Here is a 21,814-nt window from a genome sequence, read left to right as displayed (position 1 = left end):
CCAAACACCAGCGCAGGTTCTGATCGCAGCTTTTCTGGGTTTTGCCAAGGAGGCGTGTGAGAGAGGACTGCACTTACATCAGTTATAGTAACCATAAGGCATTGTGGCCTGATGCAGAGAAAGTCGCCCGCAATGGGGCGTTCTGAGGGGCCCATCCATGAAACACTGGGCGGGCCCGTTGTAACACCCCTAGCAAGGTACTGTACCTGGTAAAAGTAAAAATTAGCTGAAAGAGCTCGGTATATCACCACCAGTAGATAACAGTATGAAGAGAAGGAGGGAAGCATCAATTAGTGGAAAAATGCATTTGTTGTTGAAAAATAAAGATTTTCAAATAGTATCTCATTCTTTGAGCCCCCTCCCCCCCTCCCTCTCAATTATTCATCTCCAATGATGAGCTATGCAGCGCTGAATTGTTCCCATTATTGGTTCCACCCTCTTCTGTATAGCAGTAGAGATATTTCGCATTTCTCACCAATGCAGACCAAACCCAGCATCAAAAAGTTCAAAGTTTAATGCTACAAATGATTCATCCGTACCTGGCGCTTATACATTACACAAGGTAGGTGGGTGATGGGTGTCAGAGGTCACCTGTAAGGCACAGACTACACTATACACTACCACTGTTATACTAGACGTTACAAGATACAGGGGACAAAAACAACCCTTATTCAAAGTGTAAAGGTGCCCATACACGCACCGATTTTCCGGGTGCAATGCTATGCGATGAGATGCGCGCTCCAGCGGCATCTCTTCGTACAGTACAAAAACTATGGGCTGCACATACTTTTTGTACTGTCTTTTGATCGCATCGCACGCACAACGCATGTAATGCGATTTAGCACAAAAAGTACCGGGAAATCGGTGCTTGTATGGGCACCTTATAGGTGCCCATACACGGTACAATTATTGTATATAATTTGGTCTAGATCTCATCGCATCACATAGGTTTTGCAATGCAATGAGTATGCACCACATACTTTTTTGAGCTGTGCGATGAGATGTGTGACAGGAGCACGCATCGTTTTCGCACCCAACAATTGTACCGTGTATGAGCACCTTAAGATTCCGCAATGTGAAGCCTGGACTCAAGATAAATCATATCAGTCCCTTTTCACCTTTCATGAAACAAAACTTAAGTAGAAAAGAAAAAAGAAAAAAATGTTTTTAGGGAAAAGGTGTTAAGAGGTGAAAAACAGACCCTACAACACCATGGTTGTGTAAGTGCGCACACCCTTTCAATATGACTGCGCTGTACCTGTGTTCAGAGTTAACTAATTACAATCAAAATGTTGTTTAAACCTATTCAACCAACACCTGCCAGTAACGACAGGGACTGTGATTAATCTCAATGACCAGCTCTTCCTGTAGGATCTCCCTGCAGTTTCTTGGTTGCACCCTTCTGGTACAGCCATGATCCGCAAGGAGTTTTTGCAGCCTGTACAGGATCTCATTGTAGAAAGGGAGGCAAGACGTACTATGAAGCTCCTTGATAGCTACCATTAACAAGTGGAGAAAATGTGACACAACATGGACATCGCCAAGACCAGAAGGTCTCTCCGGAGTTGTTGTAGTATGTGGAAGGCACCACAAGGCCTCTAACGCAACGTAACGGGAGCTGCAGGAATTTCTATCAGATCACTTCCTGTGTTCTGGACACAGGGGTTACAGTATGGCAAAATGGAATCGGAATGACATGTCTCAGGAAAACATCGTCAACATCATAAATAGAAAGTCAAAGTCATCTTTGCAAAAAGAAACACACATTTACTGACTGATCCAACTCAAATGCACAGTAGCAGTGTGCATCAGGCTGGATGAAGGAGAAGTTTCTTATGATCTGAGAAGACCACAGTGGAACCTTTAGGATTTCATTTTCAAAGTCAAACAGCAATCACCCAGAGAACACCACAGCTACTGCGATGCATAGTAGGACCAGCATCGTGCACATTGGTGGGGACAGAGGCTGTCACAAAGATCATCCTGAATACCTTTAGCTATCAAGCTATTGCGGAATGAAACTTACAGGACAATGTTGATGAAAATGATGAAAATGAATACATACATTTATTTTTTACCAGTTATTTATATAGCGCACACATATTCCGCAGCGATTCACAGAGAATATTTGAACACTCACATCAGTCCCTGCCCCAGTCGAGCTTACAATCTATATTCCCTACCACATGTACACGCACACACAGACATTCTAGGGTTAATTTTGTTGGGAGCCAATTAGCCTACCAGTATATTTTTGGATTGTGGGAGGAAACCGGAGTACCCGGAGGAAATCCACGCAAGCACGGGGAGAATATACAAACTCTGCACAGTTAGAGCCATGGTGGGAATGGAACCCATGACCTCAGCGCTGTGAGGCAGTAATGCTAACCGTTACATCAGTAAAGCAAACAACTACAAATTGAATCTGGAGGTTTAATGGTGAAAATGAAGGCAAGCTCCTTACCAGCCACAGCTTGGTGGTAGCCGACATCTTGCCATGCTGCTCGTACATCCAGCCATGGTACGACAGGAGCTGTTTCAGGATGTAGCGCATCGTCGTGATAAGTGCGAACCAAAGGCCAGTGGAGAAGAGCACGGCGCTGAGTATACTCTGTCCTTGGTGAGAGAGGTAGCTGCTGCAGAGATACAAGGGGGCATATTTACTAAAAATACATAAAGCCTGCACATTTAAAAAGATAATAAAATAAACTGTAAAGTTCTGAAGGGTCATGAAAGAACAGGATGAGATTCTGCACAAGACTTTGTTACTTGTTTTTATTGAAAAAATTATGTAATATAAAAGCCCAATAGGAAATACATAATGTACGTCATGCAGAATAACATCAAATACACCAACAAGGTCAAAAGTAAGTAATCAAAAGAGATATGTCAAGAGATGTATTGCAAGACTGAGCTGGAAAACAGAGGGGTACACAGAAAGCAAGGAAAACATACAGTGGGAAAAAAGAGCGGGGAGGGGGCGAGATACGCAACACAAAATATGAACCCCTTCAGTGGTGAGTTTTTCTGGTGCAGGACAAACCTCCCAGGCCAGTAGGTTCACTACTGAAGGATTTGTCGCTGGTCCCCTGGATGCGTCAGAGGAGCTGGGGCATAGAATCTATGGGATGAGCGACAAGGGGGGATTGAACGATGGGATGTGTGTGTGTGATGGGTGGTGCACTACTGAATGCACCACGGGCATGCCCGGAAATATTCCAGGAGTGCTCGCGCCGGCAGCGAGCTTCGAAGAGGTAAATAGGTTACACCAACAATTGGGGTATATTGCTCTGTATTAAAAGGTGTTTTGTAAATTATGAAGCTCCCTTGAGACTAGGGTGGCCAATCCCGGGATCGGCCCTAAAATTGCCAGGATTAGATTTTGGACAGTGTCTGAGCACCTCAGACGCTGCCCGGCTGATCCCGTATCTGGCTGTGCGGCCCTGTGCAGCATGACATGGTCAGAGGTCACGCTGCGCAGCCTGCACCGCCCACTCTCCCACACAGCACCGCTCCTGGATGCACCTCCACACTCCAGTACCAACGCTCCTGACCTCAACGCTGCTGCATAAGTAAATGTGCGGGGCAGCCGGTTTGGGGGGGCATTTTTTAGCTCTGAATCAACCACAAAGTTTCTGAGTATATTTATAATAGAATGAGTAGCGATATAGTAACACATGGACATATGAATCTGCAATACAAAATACAGGGGGGGGGGGGGATAAGCATTGAGGAGATAAAGTAGAGAGATAAAGTACCAGCTAATCAGGTCCTACGTGTCATGGTGCAGGTTGTGTTTGAAAAATGACAGGAGCTGTTTGGCTGGTACTTTATTTCTCTGTCTGTGCTGCTAAAACTGGGAACACACTAGACAACATATCGCCCGATCCTGCAGGTCGGTGTGACATATCAGGTGCATTGTCTGTGGTGCTACCATGACATGCATGCTCTCCCCCGTCGCTCCTGCAGCAGTACATACCTCGCTGGCAGATGTTCTTTGATTTTTCCAATCATTCCCATGGAGGGATCCACACGGGCATACATGGTCCCCAAGATTGCAATTACCACAAAGAACCAGCTTGAAGGACTGGCAGGATAAACTCCAGTGACAAAACTATTCTAAAAATAGAAAATAAAGGGGTCAGTTATCCCAACATAAAAAAAAAAAAACTCACAGCAGTGTAAAACGAACGCAACATGTATGATCAAGGAAATATTTTTGCTGCAAACCAGTAATGCTGGAAATTCCCGTAACATCATCAGTCACCAAATCACCGGGATTGTAATTGGGTGTGATGGTAAAAGCGGTCTGAAGAGGATTGTTATCTCATACCTGTCTGATCAGATGCCAGAGGGCATCCTACTGTTCTCCTACAGTGCGGAACTGACAGAGATCCTGTGTGGGTTCAGCATTAGTCTAGATTTTACTATACCTTTGCCTTAGTTTATGGTGGGCACACATGGGGGTGCGTAGACCTGGAGTGACCCCTATTCTGTGTTCCAGGGCCTAATTCAGACCTGATCGCTGGGCTGCTATTAGGTACATGCTACCCCACCAGAGTGACATCCTGCCCAGTGCAGGCCTTGCGAAGCCTGAGCTGACGTCACATGACTTGCTCTCAAACTCATGGGCACTCCTGGGTTTTCCTTGACACTCCCAGAAAATGACAGTGAAAAGGGGGGGATATGTCAATGATCCAGCGCTTCGGAGGATTTGGGACTTACACTATAATAGTAACAGGAAGTCCAGAGAATGGTATTTCTCTTATTGAAGGGGAAAATCCAATTTTTTCCAGACCGACCATAGGGAATTCAATATGAGCAGAGACTTCGATAACCACACACTTCCAAACCCAAATTCTCAGGTAGTCTAGGAAGAGATAAAAAATTGCGCAATACCCTTTTTCAAAGGGGGGGAACAATTTATTGTTCCCCCCCTTTGTGTGTGGTTATCGGTTATCGAAGTCTCTGCTCATATTGAATTCCCTATGGTCGGTCTGGAAAAAATTGGATTTTCCCCTTCAATAAGAGAAATACCATTCTCTGGACTTCCTGTTACTATTATAGTGTAAGTCCCAAATCCTCCGAAGCGCTGGATCATTGACATATCCCCCCCTTTTCACTGTTGTTTTATGTTTTGGAAGGTTGGTGGACCTTCCTATATGTCATAACCTGCTGCATCTGGTCATTAGCGCAAAACAATACTATATTGTACTTTGTACTCCCAGAAAATGGCCAGTCGCCACCCCCCAAACGCTGGCTTCCTGTCAATCAACTTTCGAACGGCCGGCGATAAAAAAGTAGCAGAATTTTATCGCAGGACTCCCTAGAGCATGCGTACTACTGGCTGTATCTATCGATAATCGCCCAGCCTGCTAATTCACAGCCATGCAAGCAGGTCTGAACTAGGCCCACAGTCACAAGTGTCACTTGAGAGCGGTAATGTTCCAGTAACGTCTTTATCTATTTACATTTCCTCCCAGAAAAAGAAATAAACAGGTGAGGTGATGTCAGTAATCTAGGACCCCTGTAGTAGGGTAAAGGTGCAGATAACCCCATTTCCTGTTTCAGGTAGGGCGAATGTTGCTTGCAGCACATCACAAGTATAGAACACCTTAGAGTTCTCCCAAGGGGACACCTCCTCCTACCGACCCATCTAAAGAACACCCAACAGGGTTCTCTGGGATAGCCTAGTGGTGTCTAACATTGTGGTTCTCTGATCAGGTATGGATCAATTAGGTGGACAGTCAATAATTCGGTATGGGTCACTGGATCGACATGGGTTAGGGTAACACCTGAAATAGGTCAACATACTTAAGGTTGACATGGTTGGAAGGTCGACACAAGCATAAGTTGGACAGTTTCTAGGTCGACAGTCAAAAGGTCAACATGGGTTTTTCACCTTTTTTCTCCCGAATGTCGACAATGGATGACATGGGCACCGTATCGGTGCACCGCTGCCTATTATATTCTCCCTCCACGCCCTAGTGGAAGGTAGGGCATGAAATACCGCTTGTCGGCAGATGTCGGCTTAAAAAAATAAAAAGAAGTATGGCTTGACAATGTCGACCAAATGCTTGTATCAACCTTCCAACGATATCGACAGTAAGCATGTTGACCAATTTCAGGTGTCGACCTTCAGTGGTTGACATTTACTGTGTCAATCTAACGACCGTATACACAATAATTTGGTCCCAGTGTCAAAAGGTCGACAAGATAATTAGGACAAAAAGGTAGAAAAACCTTGCTAGGGCACAAATGTCGACACAGGAAGAGTCGGGCAGGATACTCTTCCCAGTCGTAGTCCGCATTAATGATAGAGTATAATTAAAACAAAATTTTTTTTAAAAGGTTATAAATGTTGTGTTAACCAATCACTATCATGTTGACTTGTCAATATCGGATACATTAGACATTTTGTAGCCAGATACCCTGTGATCAACAGGTCCACAAACCAAATCATAGTCCCTGTTATTTAATTGAGGTTGGGATCCATCTGAAGTGTAACCCTCATCATATGAGCTTTGTAATCCAAGCTGAGATACACAAAAACATAAAAGGAACCAGGCCAAGACGCTCGCTGTCACCCTGAGATCTTACACCTGTGGTGATTGCGAGAAGACTGTGCCAACAGGTTTTGCCAAAACCACAGCCTATTAACAACGCCTGCAGGTTTCAGTTTCCGATTGCCTAATCCAGCCCACACAGCAGCGAGCAGCATCATCCATCCCTCCCTCCAGCAGTCCTTACTGACAGAACGGGTCACATGCTGCTGGGACAGGAGTCCGTTACTCACCCTGAGTCTGGCTACTTTCTTCTTCCATGATCGCAGTCCGGAGAGGTAGACCTGTTTTAGCGCCTCGTGGCTCAGGCGGAGGTCGATACCTTCTGGTGTAACTGTGAACTGGAACGCCACGGCCTGGTGGGCTTCCGCCATGTTGGTAACACTTTAATCCCAAACACTGCAAATAATAAGAGAGACATGTGGACATTTATTACTCTTGGTGTATAAATGATCTCCTTTATTTTATTCCTGGTGCATGAACGAGCAAAAAAAAAAAAATCAAACTTTAAAGTGATGCACTTAGTTTGAAGAATACACTTTATGCAACCGCTTGCAGTAACAATATACTTGTGTAATTTGCCATGCAGAAATATTTATACAGGTTGAGTATCCCTTATCCGAAATGCTCGGGACCATGTGCATTTTGGATAAGGGATTTTTGGAATATTCCCCCCCCCCCCATACTTTCCTGGTCCCCTGACGTCCTGAAAAACCATGATTTTCTAAACACACGGATAAGGGACACCTGACCTGTAGTAAAAACAGCTTAATATGGAGGCATATTTGAAACACGGCTCATTATAACAAGTTTTAGATGTCAATCCCAAAAAATTTTTGTTGCACACTCCACGAGACTTTTCAAAAGTAGAGATGTGTGGCTTCAGATTTACCCGGTTCTTACCGCCAAATTAGTGCAAGTTCAGATTTATTCAAACTGTTCTTAGGCTATTCAAAACACGTGACGGACAATAGCCAATAAGATCCCTGGCCCTCACTCCCCGCAGCCTATAGGTCCATACACACAGAGATCTTGAGCTGAAAGCAGCTCAGTTTTGCCGTTTGAATGCACAAAAACATTCAACACCACGTTCTAATGTCACCTTCCTGTATAATTATATATACACACACGCACACACGGTAATGCACTCTAATGACCTCAGACATTACTACAATAGGGCTGGAGAATAATTGCTGTAGCCCAAGGCTGCTAAATATCAATGATCAACCGTCTGCATTATTGTCAGCAGCACAGCAACAATGGGCACGTTGGCTGGAAATACTCATTAGTTGTGGTCCCAGTCTACTGCAAGGGGAAATACTGTACGGACACGTGACTGTGCAGATACAGGGGGCTCCAAACAGAGATGGACAAATTCGCAGAGGCGCAAACAAGCTTTGTAATTCAGTCCACCAATATGCGCAGGCAACAAGAGGCGTCAGTATGAAATAGACACATCCTGCATTGCATGTACGATCTGATGGTTATGCTGCCCATACACTTGTGAGATATTGTATACAATCATTGCAATGCATGGGCACGCCATCGAATGTCGCGTCTATAGATATTATGTGTTGCACATAATATCTATCAAATTAATATCTATCAAATTGTAGGAGCAGTCGCATGTGGTTTTTAACCACATGTGATCACTCGAATACAATCCGGGGGCGGAGGGGATGCATTCAGAGGTGTGGGGTTTGGGGAGAGGGGGCCCTAGGGACCGCTGGCGGCGTACCTGCGTCTCGTATCAGGGGGCGGCGGAGTAGTGTAGCGCTAGCACTTTCGGGCGGCGGGAGTCAGCGGTGGAGGGAGAATGGTTTTAAATACTGGGCTGCCCTGTGATTCGTTGAGAGAGCTCAGCCAATCACAGGGCAGCCCAGTGTTTTAAACAAATCTTCTGCCACCGCTGACTCCCGCCGCCCGCAAGCGTACTGCTAGCATACACTACTCCGCCGCCCCCTGCCCGCCCTCTTCCAGCACCTGATGTGCCATCGGAAGATGGTATGGGACATCGGGTGCTGACTTTTGCATCCAAAAATGTGATCGGTTTCGATGGACATCGTACTTCGATGTCACATCGAATCCCATTGCATTAGTGTACAAGTGTGGCGAGGTTGCTGCTTACTCAGCCTGGCTGGTTCCTGGTTGCTTGTGGGGCCAGGAAATATATTTTCTTTGACTGATTGGCTTGTGGGCCAATCAAAACACAGGGGAGGGGCTTCACGGGCATCGAAACCGAAGCTATGCTCCGTGTATTGGCCCCTTGGGGGGAGAACATTTTTTTTTGTTTATGCTTGACATCGATGGAAGGAAACCATCTACATCGAAGGCAAAACTATTCTACATCGGCCATAAACCATCGATGATTTCTAATCATCGATGGTCAATGGCCATCCCCAGCGAGTATCCCACTTTACAAGGAAAATGTTGTACTTTATAGAAATCATTATGCGAACAGTAATTGGAGACGCTGAAGTATCAGAATATTGAGTAAGAGCAAATTGTGATGTTCAGGCGTATGCTAGCAAATCATTATCCATAGGCTGGACATTGGCCCCAAATGAACAAATCATTTATTAGGGGGCTACATACAGTAGGGCATCATCCCTCTATTTTACCAGTGTCCCAACTCGGATACACCAGAAACATGCAATGGGTCAAAAAGGGTTAAAAGATCATGTAAAACTTTATCAAAAACATAAGAAAAATAATCCATATACTATCACGATACAAGACAAACCCACTGTATGGCGTGTGCACCTGTGTATAAACATAAGGCCTCAGTATGAGAGGTGCACAAATCTCTGGTGTTTTTCCACCTGCACAGAACCAGGATGGCGATGTCCCCTAGGACGACATGACTGAAAGTGGACATGGGTTAGGACAACAGGGTCATTAGGTTGACATGGGCTCGGCCGAGAGTCAAAAGGTCCACATGGGTTTTTTCACTGTTTTTTGAGCCGACATGTGCCGACAGGCAGTATTTCATGCCCTAACATCCACTAGGGTGTGGTGGTAAAATAACATAGTGTGCCGTGCGTTCGAGGCACTGTGCCCGAAGCATGGCAAGCGCAGCAACCCATGCAAGGGGATGCAGCAAACTTTTTTAGTGTCCATGTCGACATTCTGGGGGGAAAAAAGTGAAAAACCCCATGTCGACCATTTGACTGATGACCATTCCCATGTCGACCTAATGACTCTGTTAATCTAACCCCATGTCGACCTTGATGCATGCCGACCTTCCTCTTTTCGACCCTATGACTCATACCCAATGCCAAGGCATGAGTGACATGGTGCTCACTGGCCCTGGCAGCGTGGATTGGCCGATGTGCCATGGTAACGCAGTTAATCTGATTCAGTCTTTTAGCAATAGCCCCCCGGCAGCTTTTTCACATTTTAGCACAGCCGCTGTGTACACAGACGCGGCAGCTGTAGCTAGATCTCGCCAGCTGGTAGCCCATAACAGCGCTCCAATACTGTGGGTGGTCTTCCATATGCTTTTGTGATGGACCTTGTCTATTCACACAGGAAGTAACCAGTTTATGGTCTGGGACCACATGAATGAGAATGCAGCTTATCAACATCCCGAGCAACTGGGACACCACTATAGCCCCATACACACTGAACGACAGGAGCCGCGTCCGATAAAATTAACAATATCGGCCCCGGGTCCCAATATTGTGTGTACATAGCGAAAGATATCAGTAAACGAAATCCTTCAGGTGATGTCACAAGGACCTGCTGAACATGCGGTTCATTTAGCCAAATTGACCTTTGTGTTTAGAAGACTTCAATCATTATTAACGACGTGCAGGAGCGAGCACCGTTAACGATATTGAGTGTAAACACTTGAGGATATTGGCCCACATGCCAACAGTTTGAGATCTTTTGGTCTAATGGGTACTTGTTTCCTAGAACGGCCACAATTGGGAGTAATCGGGTACCTTAACTTAAGGTACACGATGAATGCGATGGACCCGATTTCCTTTGAAATCAGGTCCATTTTACCGGCAAAGGCAAAATCGCGTTGATCGCGTCGGTCGCGTTGGACCCGATTTTGCCATAGGGTTCAATGTTCAAATATTTTTAACATTGTAATCGCGTTGGTCTTGTGCCATTATAATGGCACAAGATGCGATTAAGCACATTTTACATAGCTAACAATGGGAAATGGGCCAATATGGCCCATTTCTCATTGTATATGCCCCCGTTATGCCTATAAATTAATGCCCCCCCCCCCATTGTGAGCGGCACCCCACGATTGACGCCAACCCGAAGCGAGGCGAGCGTAGCGAGCACGCGAGGGGCGGCGGTACGCGTCCTCCGACCTTTTCATACCCCTACTATCCACGTCGGCGTGGAGTCGAGAATATAAAGTGTGGCGAGCGCAGCGAGCCACCGCGCCCGAAGCGTGGAGAGCGCAGCGAGCCCCGCAAAGGGACGCGTATACCTGTGAAGTAATGCGCGTGCGCTTGCCTCGCTGCGCTCGCCACACTTTATATTCTCAACTCCACGCCGACGTGGATAGTAGGGGTATGAAAAGGTTGGAGGACGCGTACCGCCGCCCCTCGCAGGCTCGCTACGCTTCGGGTTGGCGTCAATCGTGGGGTGCCATTCACAATGGGGCCATTTGAGCCATCAGGTGGTGTAAAATAGGGTCCCAGGGACCCTATTCACATTTGATTCAATGTAAAAATCGGGTCCATCGCATTGCATGCGATTTGGTCGCATACGATGCGATCGACGCAATTTTTCCGGCCCGATCAAAATCTGTGTGGCCGTTCTAGGAAACAAGTACCGTCTAATGTAAAGCGGGTGAGATGTACATGTGACCAAAGCAGCATATCAGCAACAGATTCCTGCTGATGCTAGTATGAGGTTGCTGAGACCGTGGGTGTTCCCAGAATTTATCCCTTTATGTTGCCTGGGGTTATACGAAAACCTGTTGCCGCTGGCGGCACAGCAACACTGACAGACTATACTTGTGCTACAGGACAGCATTTATAAAGTTACATATGATCAGTTACTATGGATCTGAGAAACACTGCATATGTGATTTATGTTGTTGTAAAGTGCAACTGTTGGTGTTTCTAGGAGTAGAGAAGACAATCACAACCACACGCAGCCGGTGAGTGATAGAGACAAAGGTGGCCTGTTTATAAAGCTTATCGTCCCCATAAATCAGAGGGGAACAGCCGTTGTTTTAAAACACACAGCTTGCATTCAGCTAAGTAATGCTGTTCTCATCCGCAACAATTTCCGAAGCCCCCGAAACAGCTTTTCGGAGCTAGGCCTGGTTAGCTAAAGCATTGTCCACATGGCGCAAGCTGCTCTGTTCCTATGGAAGCATCATCACTGCAAAGGGATTATTCTCATCCCTCCCCAGCAGCCTCCATGATCCTTTTTGGGGCCTGAATGCAACCAATGATAATAGACCAATATACACAGATGACAACATGACATGTTCTCCACTTCGTTATTCTACCACACAGCACAGTCAGGGAAGGCTTGCGATGTTTGCTGAGGCATCGCAGTCAGAATTTGGGCCTTATTCAATGCAGCCGGCAAGGATTGCTAAAAACAAGCGATCCTTGCCGTTTAACCGCCGCGCCGGCTGCTCACCCTATTCAGCGTTCCGGGGGGGGGGGGGGATCCTCGCTGTTAAAGGACGGTGTGGATTCCACCAAACGGCGAGGTTCGTGGCTAATGCAGTGAGCCTCGCTATTTTGGCAGCCGCACATGCTGTTTCCACCTCTCTGTACAAACCCAGTTGAATACTGACCCGCGAGCTGTGGCGGCGAGCAATCAGCACTGCTCGCCATCACAGCTCGCTAAAGAGCATTGAATACTGCCCTGTGTGTTTGAATCGCAGCCAGTGAAGACATTCCAGATGTCCTTACTTATTACAGGTAAATAATGACATTTCCTGAAGTCTCCAGTGCCAGGGTGATAAAGTCACTACTGACACAGTGTACACTTTATCAGTAACGTATGTGACCCATTCTCCCCTGTACCAGCACAAGGCTCAATACTGTCACACGAACTGTGACACAGAAACGCTGCTTGCCGGTCTAAAAACTGCAATATCATCTTTCCAGTATAACCTGTTCCTCTGAACTGTCCTTACCTGACACAGGGATTCCAAATCCCTTTCTTATCAGTCCGATCCTGTCTGTACCAAACTGGTGATTCCGTCTTCGGGGGAGGGATATTCAATGCTGACCGATATTTCCGATAGTCGGAAATATCGGCCAGGAACTATTCAATACCGGCAACTCGCCGCCGTTTGTTGAAAAGTCAGATCTGCGTTGTAGGAAACGGACTCTGAAGTGTTGAATTAGCGCCCGTTTCCGACCATAATGAAGCGGATTTGCCGATCCACATCTTTTTCGACTTTTGCAATGTTTCCGAAAGTCAGAAGCTCGGAAATTAAATTGAATAGGTGGAATGTAAATTTGACCAAATCTTGTCGAAAACGGCCGATATTTCCGGCGATCCGTACTCACAACCATTTATAGAGCCCGTCATTATGAACCCAACTCCAGATAAGAGGTTGGTAGGTATATGATGATCCTTACATCCCCATAAACCATTGCAACTTCTCCAATGGATTGCTCCAGTGAAACAAATTTTAACCGTGTGAGTGCCAACATCTGTGACAGATGTGTAAAATATCCAATAAAAACGCCAGCGCCGCTCACATTTGTTATATACATTCAAATTAAAAAAATATATACATTTTTTGACATTCAAAGGTTTAAACATCAATAACCCTGCCATGTAGAATATATTGTTCCACAGTGCACATAAGCACTATTGGAATTGAGTGCATAGAATGTGGTTTAGCATCATTGTATGAATGGCACACTCTGTTATGTGGGAAGACTTTTCATTCATTACATGAATCGGATACAATTTAGGATTATACAGTTACCAAATGCACATTACTGTAACCTGTACCTCAGCCATGTGACTGGTGATGTAATGCATGTGCAGTATGTTTGTGGGGTAAAGGGCACAACGGCTGCACTGTACACACCCAGAAGCCACACAAGGAGATAATAAGGGACAAGTTCAACTTCTACCTAATAACTGACTAAATCTATACAAAAACCTCATGAACCTCTTCCAAAACACCAGGTTAATGAAAACACCTGCACTCTGGATGACAGTCCCAAAGGTCCTGAAACACATTCAAGAGATTTACCTAGTAAGGGGGCCATTTATCAAATAATATTTGTGGCTTATTCCCCGAAAACACTCGGGGGGTTACCTTCAAATATAAAGTATCACCAAAATATATGCAGCAGGATTCTCTGATCCTTCCTGCCTGATTACGGCCGCATCCCCCATAGGTTACTAATAGTGAAGCCAACCCTGGGGCATTTTTTTAAATTCGGGAATTCAGCATTAAAAAAAAAATGCTCAATCTCGGGATTGGCTTCCCTAATAAGAAAAAAAATTCCTGGCCGCCCCACATATGTACCTGCGGCCAGGAGCTGTGCTGAAGGGCGGCTGTGAGGCTGGCAGAGCATCTGGGGGGCCAGTGGCAGTTACGGTGGGCACGTCTGGCGGACGGGCAGCTGAAGCGGGGCTGGGGAGCGATTCGGTGAGTCTGTGGGCGGGCAGAGCAGCTGGTCGACCTGCGCAGCGTGACCTCTGACCACCACGCATGCGCAGTCTCACCCCGAAATCCCAGCACTTTGGGGCCAAACCCTGGGATCCCGATCCCGGGATTGGCCACCCTAGTTACTAAACATCAATGATTTTGCAGATTGGCCGTGGGAACCAACATGCTGGCGCCATGTGTACTGGGCACAAGATCGCAGTTGTAGGACAAGACATGCAGCAAAGACAGTCCTGTCACACCTGTGGTTTTTCTGCCACGCCCCGCTACCTCTCCCAAATTCTCCCTGACTGGCAGTCACTTAGTGAATGAATCCTGGCTCCGAGTGACATCGCTCAGGTAACCACCATCTATGTGCCAGACGTTAATTGCTAAACTCGAAAAATATTGCCATTGTGTACATCTCAGAATCAGGCACAGTCTTACAGTGCCCATTCACTAGGGCAATATACACGTGAGTGGTCACTTTATGCAATTGCGGCGGTAAATGGTATAAAAAGCATCCAAAATCGATCATGCGCATTGCATCGAAACTTGAAAATTGAACGGACTACAGGAGAGATGTGGCGCACTGCAGCCGCTGGGATCGCATACGATACATCGTATTCAAAAAGGCCGCAGATCGCATGCAGTCATGTCACCCAGGAGGTTCCCAGGTAGCTTAAGGGAGGATCACGGCGGAGGATTTAGCAATGATAGTTAAAAGCGGATTGGTCGCTTTGTGGTAACTTTCCCGCTCTCTCAGGATTGGTACATCTCCCCCACAGTAAATCATACAGCAGGGGAGGGTCACCTTCAGCAACATACGAATAACTATCGCTGGCAGTCACCTGACGGTGCATTTTGCAGTTTAAGAAATACAGCCCGGCCACTGCAAAACAGCTTCACGGGGGAGGGAACAATGCAAAACAAACCAGAGATTTTAAGCCTAATTCACTAAATTATGAAAATCAATAACCCAGAAAAAAAAGTGCCCCATAAGGTATGGTGTAGCATTATAACCCGGTCGTATCAGCACACTGACTGCTGTATATACTGTATAATTGTACACACCAAGCAAGTAGGGCACATATGTATAAAGCCTAGGAGAGGGGGTAAAGTGAGGGGAGATAAAGTAGCAGGCAACCAGCTCCTAACTGCCATGTTACTGTGACAGGAGCAGACTGGCTGGTACTTTATCTCCAGCCACTTTCTCACTCACTCTTTAGGCTTACTACATAGTATACAATAATAATGTATACACCATAATAACAGTATAATTATATATATATATATATATATATATATATATATATATATATATATATATATATATATATATATATATATATATATATATCCTGCTATGAAGGCTTATTATGGGAGGGACAGGAACCTAATGTATGTGGGCAGGGAGAGAGAGGGCTGCTTACTGCCCCCCTTAGCTATTACGTGCTGCCACAAGCCCATGACGTCACACCAGTCACTCATGGCGTCGGTAACCACAGACATCTCTATATACACACACACGCACAGAGATAATACAGGAGAGCGGCTGCTCCGTGCCTGTCATGTACCGGCGGCGGGACTCACCGTGCGGGGGCGCGCCAGAGGAGGAGGCGGTCTCGTGTGTAGAAGCCAGGAAGCGGTGACGCGCGGCCCGGTAACCCCCCACCACCCTAGCAACCGTTCCTCCGCGCATGCGCCCCTGCCCCGTGCCCAGTACTCCCGGGGCCCGGCCGGCGCAGGCGGCAGCGGCAGCAGCAGCAGGGGAAGGGGAAGGAAGGGCAGGCATGTGAGGAGGAAGGGGCTACGTCACCGGTGGTGGCGGGAGAAAGCACGGACAGGGAGCGGGAGCGTGCAAAGCCCGGGAACTGCGCTACACCAGGGGGTGCATGATATGCTGCAGTGCAATTAACGCATCACCTTTCTTGGGGTGTGGTGTGGCAGTGAGGGAGACGCTGTCACATGGATAAGTCAGTGGAGTATTGTGGAAGCTGAGTACTACACATGTTGAGGAACTACACATCCCAGCATGCCTTGCATTAGTTTCAGCATGGCCACATAGCAAAACTAATGCAAAGCATCCTGGGATGTGTAGTTCCGCAACATCTGGAGGGCCGCAATTGCCCAGCCCTGCACTAGTCGATCATGGATGGCTACAGGACCGATGGTATGAAATGTCGGTCGGCCGTACACACTGAATGATATGGCGCACAATCGGTCGATGCATACCGATGGTATGAAATGTCGCTCGGCCGTACACATTGAACGATATGGCGCGCCGAGCACAATTGGTCGATGTATAGTTCAGTGGCTGCATCCACTAGTACATGCACATTGGCCGACGTGAGTGATATGTCGGTCCACTGCGTCAGGATAATGTATCGCCAAAACTCGTCTCCGTTTCTACCATTATGAAAGCTGGATACGCCCCGTTCTCTCTTGAAATGCTGATACGGGGGCCTAATTCTGAGCTGACCGCTGTTTTTCGAATTAACAGATCAATCGATCATACTCTGTGCATGCGCGAGGGGAAATAGTGACAGAAGAAACATATGGATCGTAAACACAATCCCCCCCCCCCCGGTTGGGTCAGACTTACATTTGCAAAAACCAGTCGATGGTTCGTGAATTACATATGGATTTGCGACTGGATAGTGCATAGCACGGGATACACTAGAACACTGACGATTTGACATTCTGATTTGTCTCAAAACTACAAGTTGTCCGATTTATCGCCTAGCGCAGGTGTAGCCAACCTGTGGCTCTCCAGCGGCTTGTGGAACTACAAGTCCCAGCATGCCTTGCCACAGTTTTGCTATTAGGTGGTGCTAAAACTGTGGCATGCTGGGACTTCTAGTTTCACAGCAGCTGGAGAGCTACAGGTTGCCTATGCCTAGCTAGTGTGTACCCATTTGGGCTCTTTCACACGCTCCGGTTCCTGCTGGGCGGCAAAACCCCGCACGGCCAAAAGCCGTGCTGCACACAGTAGTTAATAATGGACACGATTGTGTCCATTCACACGGGATGGCCACGGCCCGGTTGCAGCCGGATCCCACCACTGGAAAGGATGGCTGCCGGGCTGTGGCCATCCCCACCATTGTAAACTTCTGAGTGCAGCACGGCTTCTTGGCCATGGGGGGTTTCGCCGCCGGGCAGGAGCCGGAGCATGTGAAATAGCCCATTGTCTCCTCCAGCATTGAGATAGACATAATGGGGACAGAATGAGCCATCTACCTTTCATCTTTCCCCAGGATAGTAACCTGATAATGGAACTTTGCGCATGTCCGCACGTTCACGCTGCCCCCTACGGTCTCGGATTTAGGACTAGTTAGGAGGGATGTGGGAATGACTTATTTATTAATATAAAGTAATAAATAATTTCCACAACTAAAGTAAAACACCATAAAAACACAGTACAAAGTATATTAAAAATTATTCCTTTGGTAAGCAGTACCGGTTGATATATTGATACACTTATATAGATATAATAATATAATTTAAAAAAAAAAAACAGTTTTTTTTAAATATATCATTATCATATCTATATAATACCCCTTTTACACCAAAAATTCCAGATCCGACCCGGCATTTGGAACAAGGATCCAAGCTGGGTCGGATCCGGGATTTACCCCATTTACACTGCGGTGCCTACCCGCAGTGTAGACGGACATCATCTCCAAGCGCCGGGACCGCAGTCATCCCCGCCAGGATCACTGATCGCCGTGATGGGGGCAGCCCAGCACCAAGGTAATGGATGCCGCACACAGGCATCCATTCACCGCCGCCGCTGCTCTCTGCACAGTATAGAAGTCCTGGGTAGAAGTCCTGGGTAAAGGGACACAGCGTGACCCATTTACACCACCGCTGACCCGGGTTTTTGCGGTGGAGTAAATGGGGTATTAGTGTTTCACTATACCGGCCGGTACTTATTACCAAAGAAAGATTTTTTTATATACTTGTACTGTGTTTTTTATTGTGTTTTACTTTAGTTGTGGATATTATTTATTACTTTTTTTTTATAAATAAGCCATTATTCCAGAGTCTATTTTTTGTTTTCATTTCAGTTTTTTATGTGGTTTAAGTAATAAAGAACAAATATCTATATTAATATTCTATTTGTGTTTTCATTTCCTGATCTGTAGCATATAGCCGTTTTCTTGTCCACTAGTTCAAAGCCTATGAAATTGATGGCTTCTGCAATGTACTTTCACTTTGAGCTGTGACAGTTATTACTTTCGGTACTTGTTTCCTAGAACGGCGCCCAGGATATTGATCTTAGGCATCGCAAAGAAAAAAATTGCGTCGGTCGCATCGCGTGCGGCCAAAAAAATCGTATGCGATGCGATTACCGCGATTTTACATAGGGAACAATGTTAAATGGCCCAATTGACCCGATTTCACATAGGGAACGATGTTAAATGGTCCACAGACCCCAAATAGCCACCCTGAAGTGTGAAATGCCCCCCCCAATTGTTAACGCCACCCCACGATCAACGTCAACCCGAAGCCTGGCGAGCGCAGCGGTACGCGTCTTCCGACCTTTTCATACCCCCACTATCCACGTCGGCGTGGAGTTGAGAATAGAAAGTGTGGCGAGCCACCGAGCCCGATGCGTGGCGAGCGCAGCGAGGGGACGCGGATACCTTCACAGCTATCCACGTCCCCTCGCGGGCTTCGCAGGTATCCGCGTCCCCTCGCGGGGCTCGCTGCGCTCGCCACACTTTCTATTCTCAACTCCATGCCGACGTGGATAGTGGGGGTATGAAAAGGTCGGAGGACGCGTACCGCCGCCCCTCGCGGGCTCGCTGCGCTTGCCACACTTCGGGTTGACGTTGATCGTGGGGTGGCGTTAACAATTGGGGGGGGCCATTTCACACTTCAGGGTGGCTATTTGGGGTCTGTGGGCCATTTAACATCGTTCCCTATGTGAAATCGGGTCAATTGGGCCATTTAACATTGTTCCCTATGTAAAATCGGTAATCGCGTCGGTCGCATCGCATGCAATTTTTTTTGGCCGCATGCGATGCGACCAACGCGATTTACATTTTACAATGCATTTCTATGTAAAATCGCGGACATCGCATCGGTCGCATCGCATGCCATTATAATGGCATGCGATGTACATGCGATGCCCGTCGTTCTAGGAAACAAGTACCTTACTTTCACTTTGAGCTGTGACAGTTATTACTTTCACTTTGGGCTGTGACCATTTTTAGCCCACAAACTCTACACCCCACTTCTTGTCAGTAGTAGTGTCACAAGATTAAGTAAATTCATTACATATGTCATCTTTATCTTCCAGGTAATATATGTAATAAATATGAATAATAATATATCCAATGGCATGTAAGGTATATTGGCCTATTGATAAAACGGCTTCTTTATTTATTCTAGCATTTATTCATCTACTTCTATACATGTTCTCTGCATGTCATACATGGGCTATGTAGCAACTTACAATTGAACCATGACTAAACTAGGAAATACTCCATGCCACTCCTCCTGGCTTTGGGCCCACTGGCAAATATACATATCTGTAGTGTCCAATGTCAGCCGGGGTCATGAAATGCAAAGATACATTATATATAAGGAAAGCACAAGGATGCAAACTTTAAAGAAAGTAGGGAGCAAGGTTCAGTAGGGATGGCCGCCATTGCCATCAATTAAAATAGTGCAACTCGCCATCAATTGTTGCATACTATGCGAAGGCTGACCATCAATGTTTTTACCTATCGATGGTAATCTATTTTCTTTGACTGATTGGCCTTTGGGCCAATCAAAACATGGGGCGGGGCTTCATGGGTGTTGGTGGCGGAGCTATGCTCTGTGTCCCGGCCCCTTGGGGAAAAAAGGGAGAAAAAAAAACTATTAGTTTATGGGTGACAATGATGGAGGGAAACGTCTGGTTCTCCCCTATCGATGGCAAAAAGATTCTACATCGACCATAATCCATCGATGGTTTTGAATAATTGATGGCCATTCCTAAGGTGCAATCAATGCTGAGAGTGTTAACTGTGGGAACCGTATAATAAGTGTCCCCAGCTGCCTGCACATGGTAGCCATTTTGTTGGTGGTGCAATCATCGAGTGCATTCTGTCAACTCTGCATAACTAGTTCCGCCACTCACTATTATAGGGATAGTTCTCAAAGCTTAAGGCCCCTGTACACTAGTCCAATGGATCGGGCCGAGAAATTGGGCCAAATCGGATGTGTCGACACATAAAAAGCTCATCATGAGTTTTTTAACGATTTTTTGGACTTTTTCATACATTCCGTCCACGCTGACTTTGTGTCCTTAAAATAAAGCATCGCGGGTGAATCGAGCCATGTGGGGACGAGGTACACTAATTGGGGTTCCACATGGTCAGGTGTCGACATCGACACCAAAAAAAAAGTTAAAAACTGCTTTTGACCTTATGTGTTTTCCGTGTCGACCAATTATGCGGGTCAATCTTTTTCCAGTGTCGACTAGTGCAAGTCGACCCTTTGACCTATTGACTGTCAGTCCACACCCCAACCAATGAGCTCCTAACATTTTATTAAACACAGTAACTTGACAGGAGATGATTGGCTATTACTTTTTCTCTCTCCACTTTATCTCTCACCAAGCCTTGAGAAATATACCCTGGGCCTAAATGAAAATATAGTTTCTACTCATTCACTAATACAGAATAAGCAATCTGTCATACTCCCGTGGCATGCTAAGCACCGGTGAGACGAGAGTCCTCAGCCTGTTGGACCACATATTTGACAGTTATTCTGTCTTGTTTCCTTGTGCAGTAATTCACATTTTGCTTTGTGAGTTTGTTAAAATGATGTTCTTTTGGAATTGTTTTATTCTGGTAAATATATGAAGATGGGAGTTTGATTGACGAAGGGGTGTTGCCCATAGCAACCAATCAAATTCTAACTGTTAGCTTCTAGATTAGAGGGTGTCAAATAAATGAGAAGTAGAGTCAACATTGTGGGGGGTGGGGGCGCTGCGAATATGCAGCCTCGTGAATCAACCAGAAGAAGGTCCAGAGTGCATATACATTGAACTGTGTATGTATTTGACAAGATTGTCAGGATTTGACTGCATGTATAGATGACGGCGGGGGTTGGTAACAACCCGAGGGAGCGCGCATTAAGCGATGTGCATGAAAATATGCACCAAACAACCATTAAAACACACTTGTCAATATATATCTGCAAATCAATTGATCTGCAGCTATTTCTCTAGTGGATACATACTGATGTCAGAACTTGGAGGGGAGTTACATGCGCCTGCCTAGTTGTGCAGCGTGTGTGTGGGTGATAGATGCCCGTACACATAGGCTCTTATTCTGGTTCACTCACAAAAGCAAATTCCTTCTCAAATGGACAAAACCATGTGCACTGCAGGTGGGGCAGATGTAACAGGTGCAGAGAGAATTAGATTTGGGTGAGTTATTTTATTTCCGTGCAGGGAAAATACTGGCTGCTTTATTTTTACACTGCAATATAGATCTCACTTTGAAGTAAAACCCCACCCAAATCTAATTCTCTCTGCACATGTTACATCTGCCCCACCTGCAGTACATATGGTTTTTTTCCTTTGAGAAGGAATTTGCCTTTGCGAGTGAACCAGAATAAGGGAAATAGCATGATGCACCAC

At 46.2% G+C, this 21,814-nt stretch overlaps 1 protein-coding gene across 4 annotated transcripts in view; it reads right to left on the bottom strand.

Annotated features, from left to right (window-relative positions):
* Window positions 1–15,993, bottom strand: part of LOC146042297 (carnitine O-palmitoyltransferase 1, liver isoform-like) — a 48,545-nt gene extending 32,552 nt beyond the window's left edge. The window contains exons 1-4 of one of the 4 annotated variants that reach the window (XM_083162245.1): window positions 15,766–15,993; window positions 6,797–6,962; window positions 3,980–4,119; window positions 2,465–2,633 (exon numbers count right to left, since the gene is read on the bottom strand). In XM_083162245.1, the coding sequence (XP_083018371.1) occupies window positions 2,465–2,633; window positions 3,980–4,119; window positions 6,797–6,937 (450 nt within the window). In that variant the 5' untranslated portion in view covers window positions 6,938–6,962; window positions 15,766–15,993. The other 3 variants (XM_083162242.1, XM_083162244.1, XM_083162243.1) reach the window with 3 other exon arrangements.
* Window positions 15,994–21,814: the final 5,821 nt, after the last annotated feature.

This window comes from Crinia signifera, chromosome 19 (assembly GCF_055691185.1).
Source record: "Crinia signifera chromosome 19, ASM5569118v1, whole genome shotgun sequence".
Taxonomy (NCBI): Eukaryota; Metazoa; Chordata; class Amphibia; order Anura; family Myobatrachidae; genus Crinia; species Crinia signifera.
The sequence above is the reverse complement of the archived record's forward strand: the minus strand, read 5'-3'. Positions and strand labels throughout refer to the sequence as shown.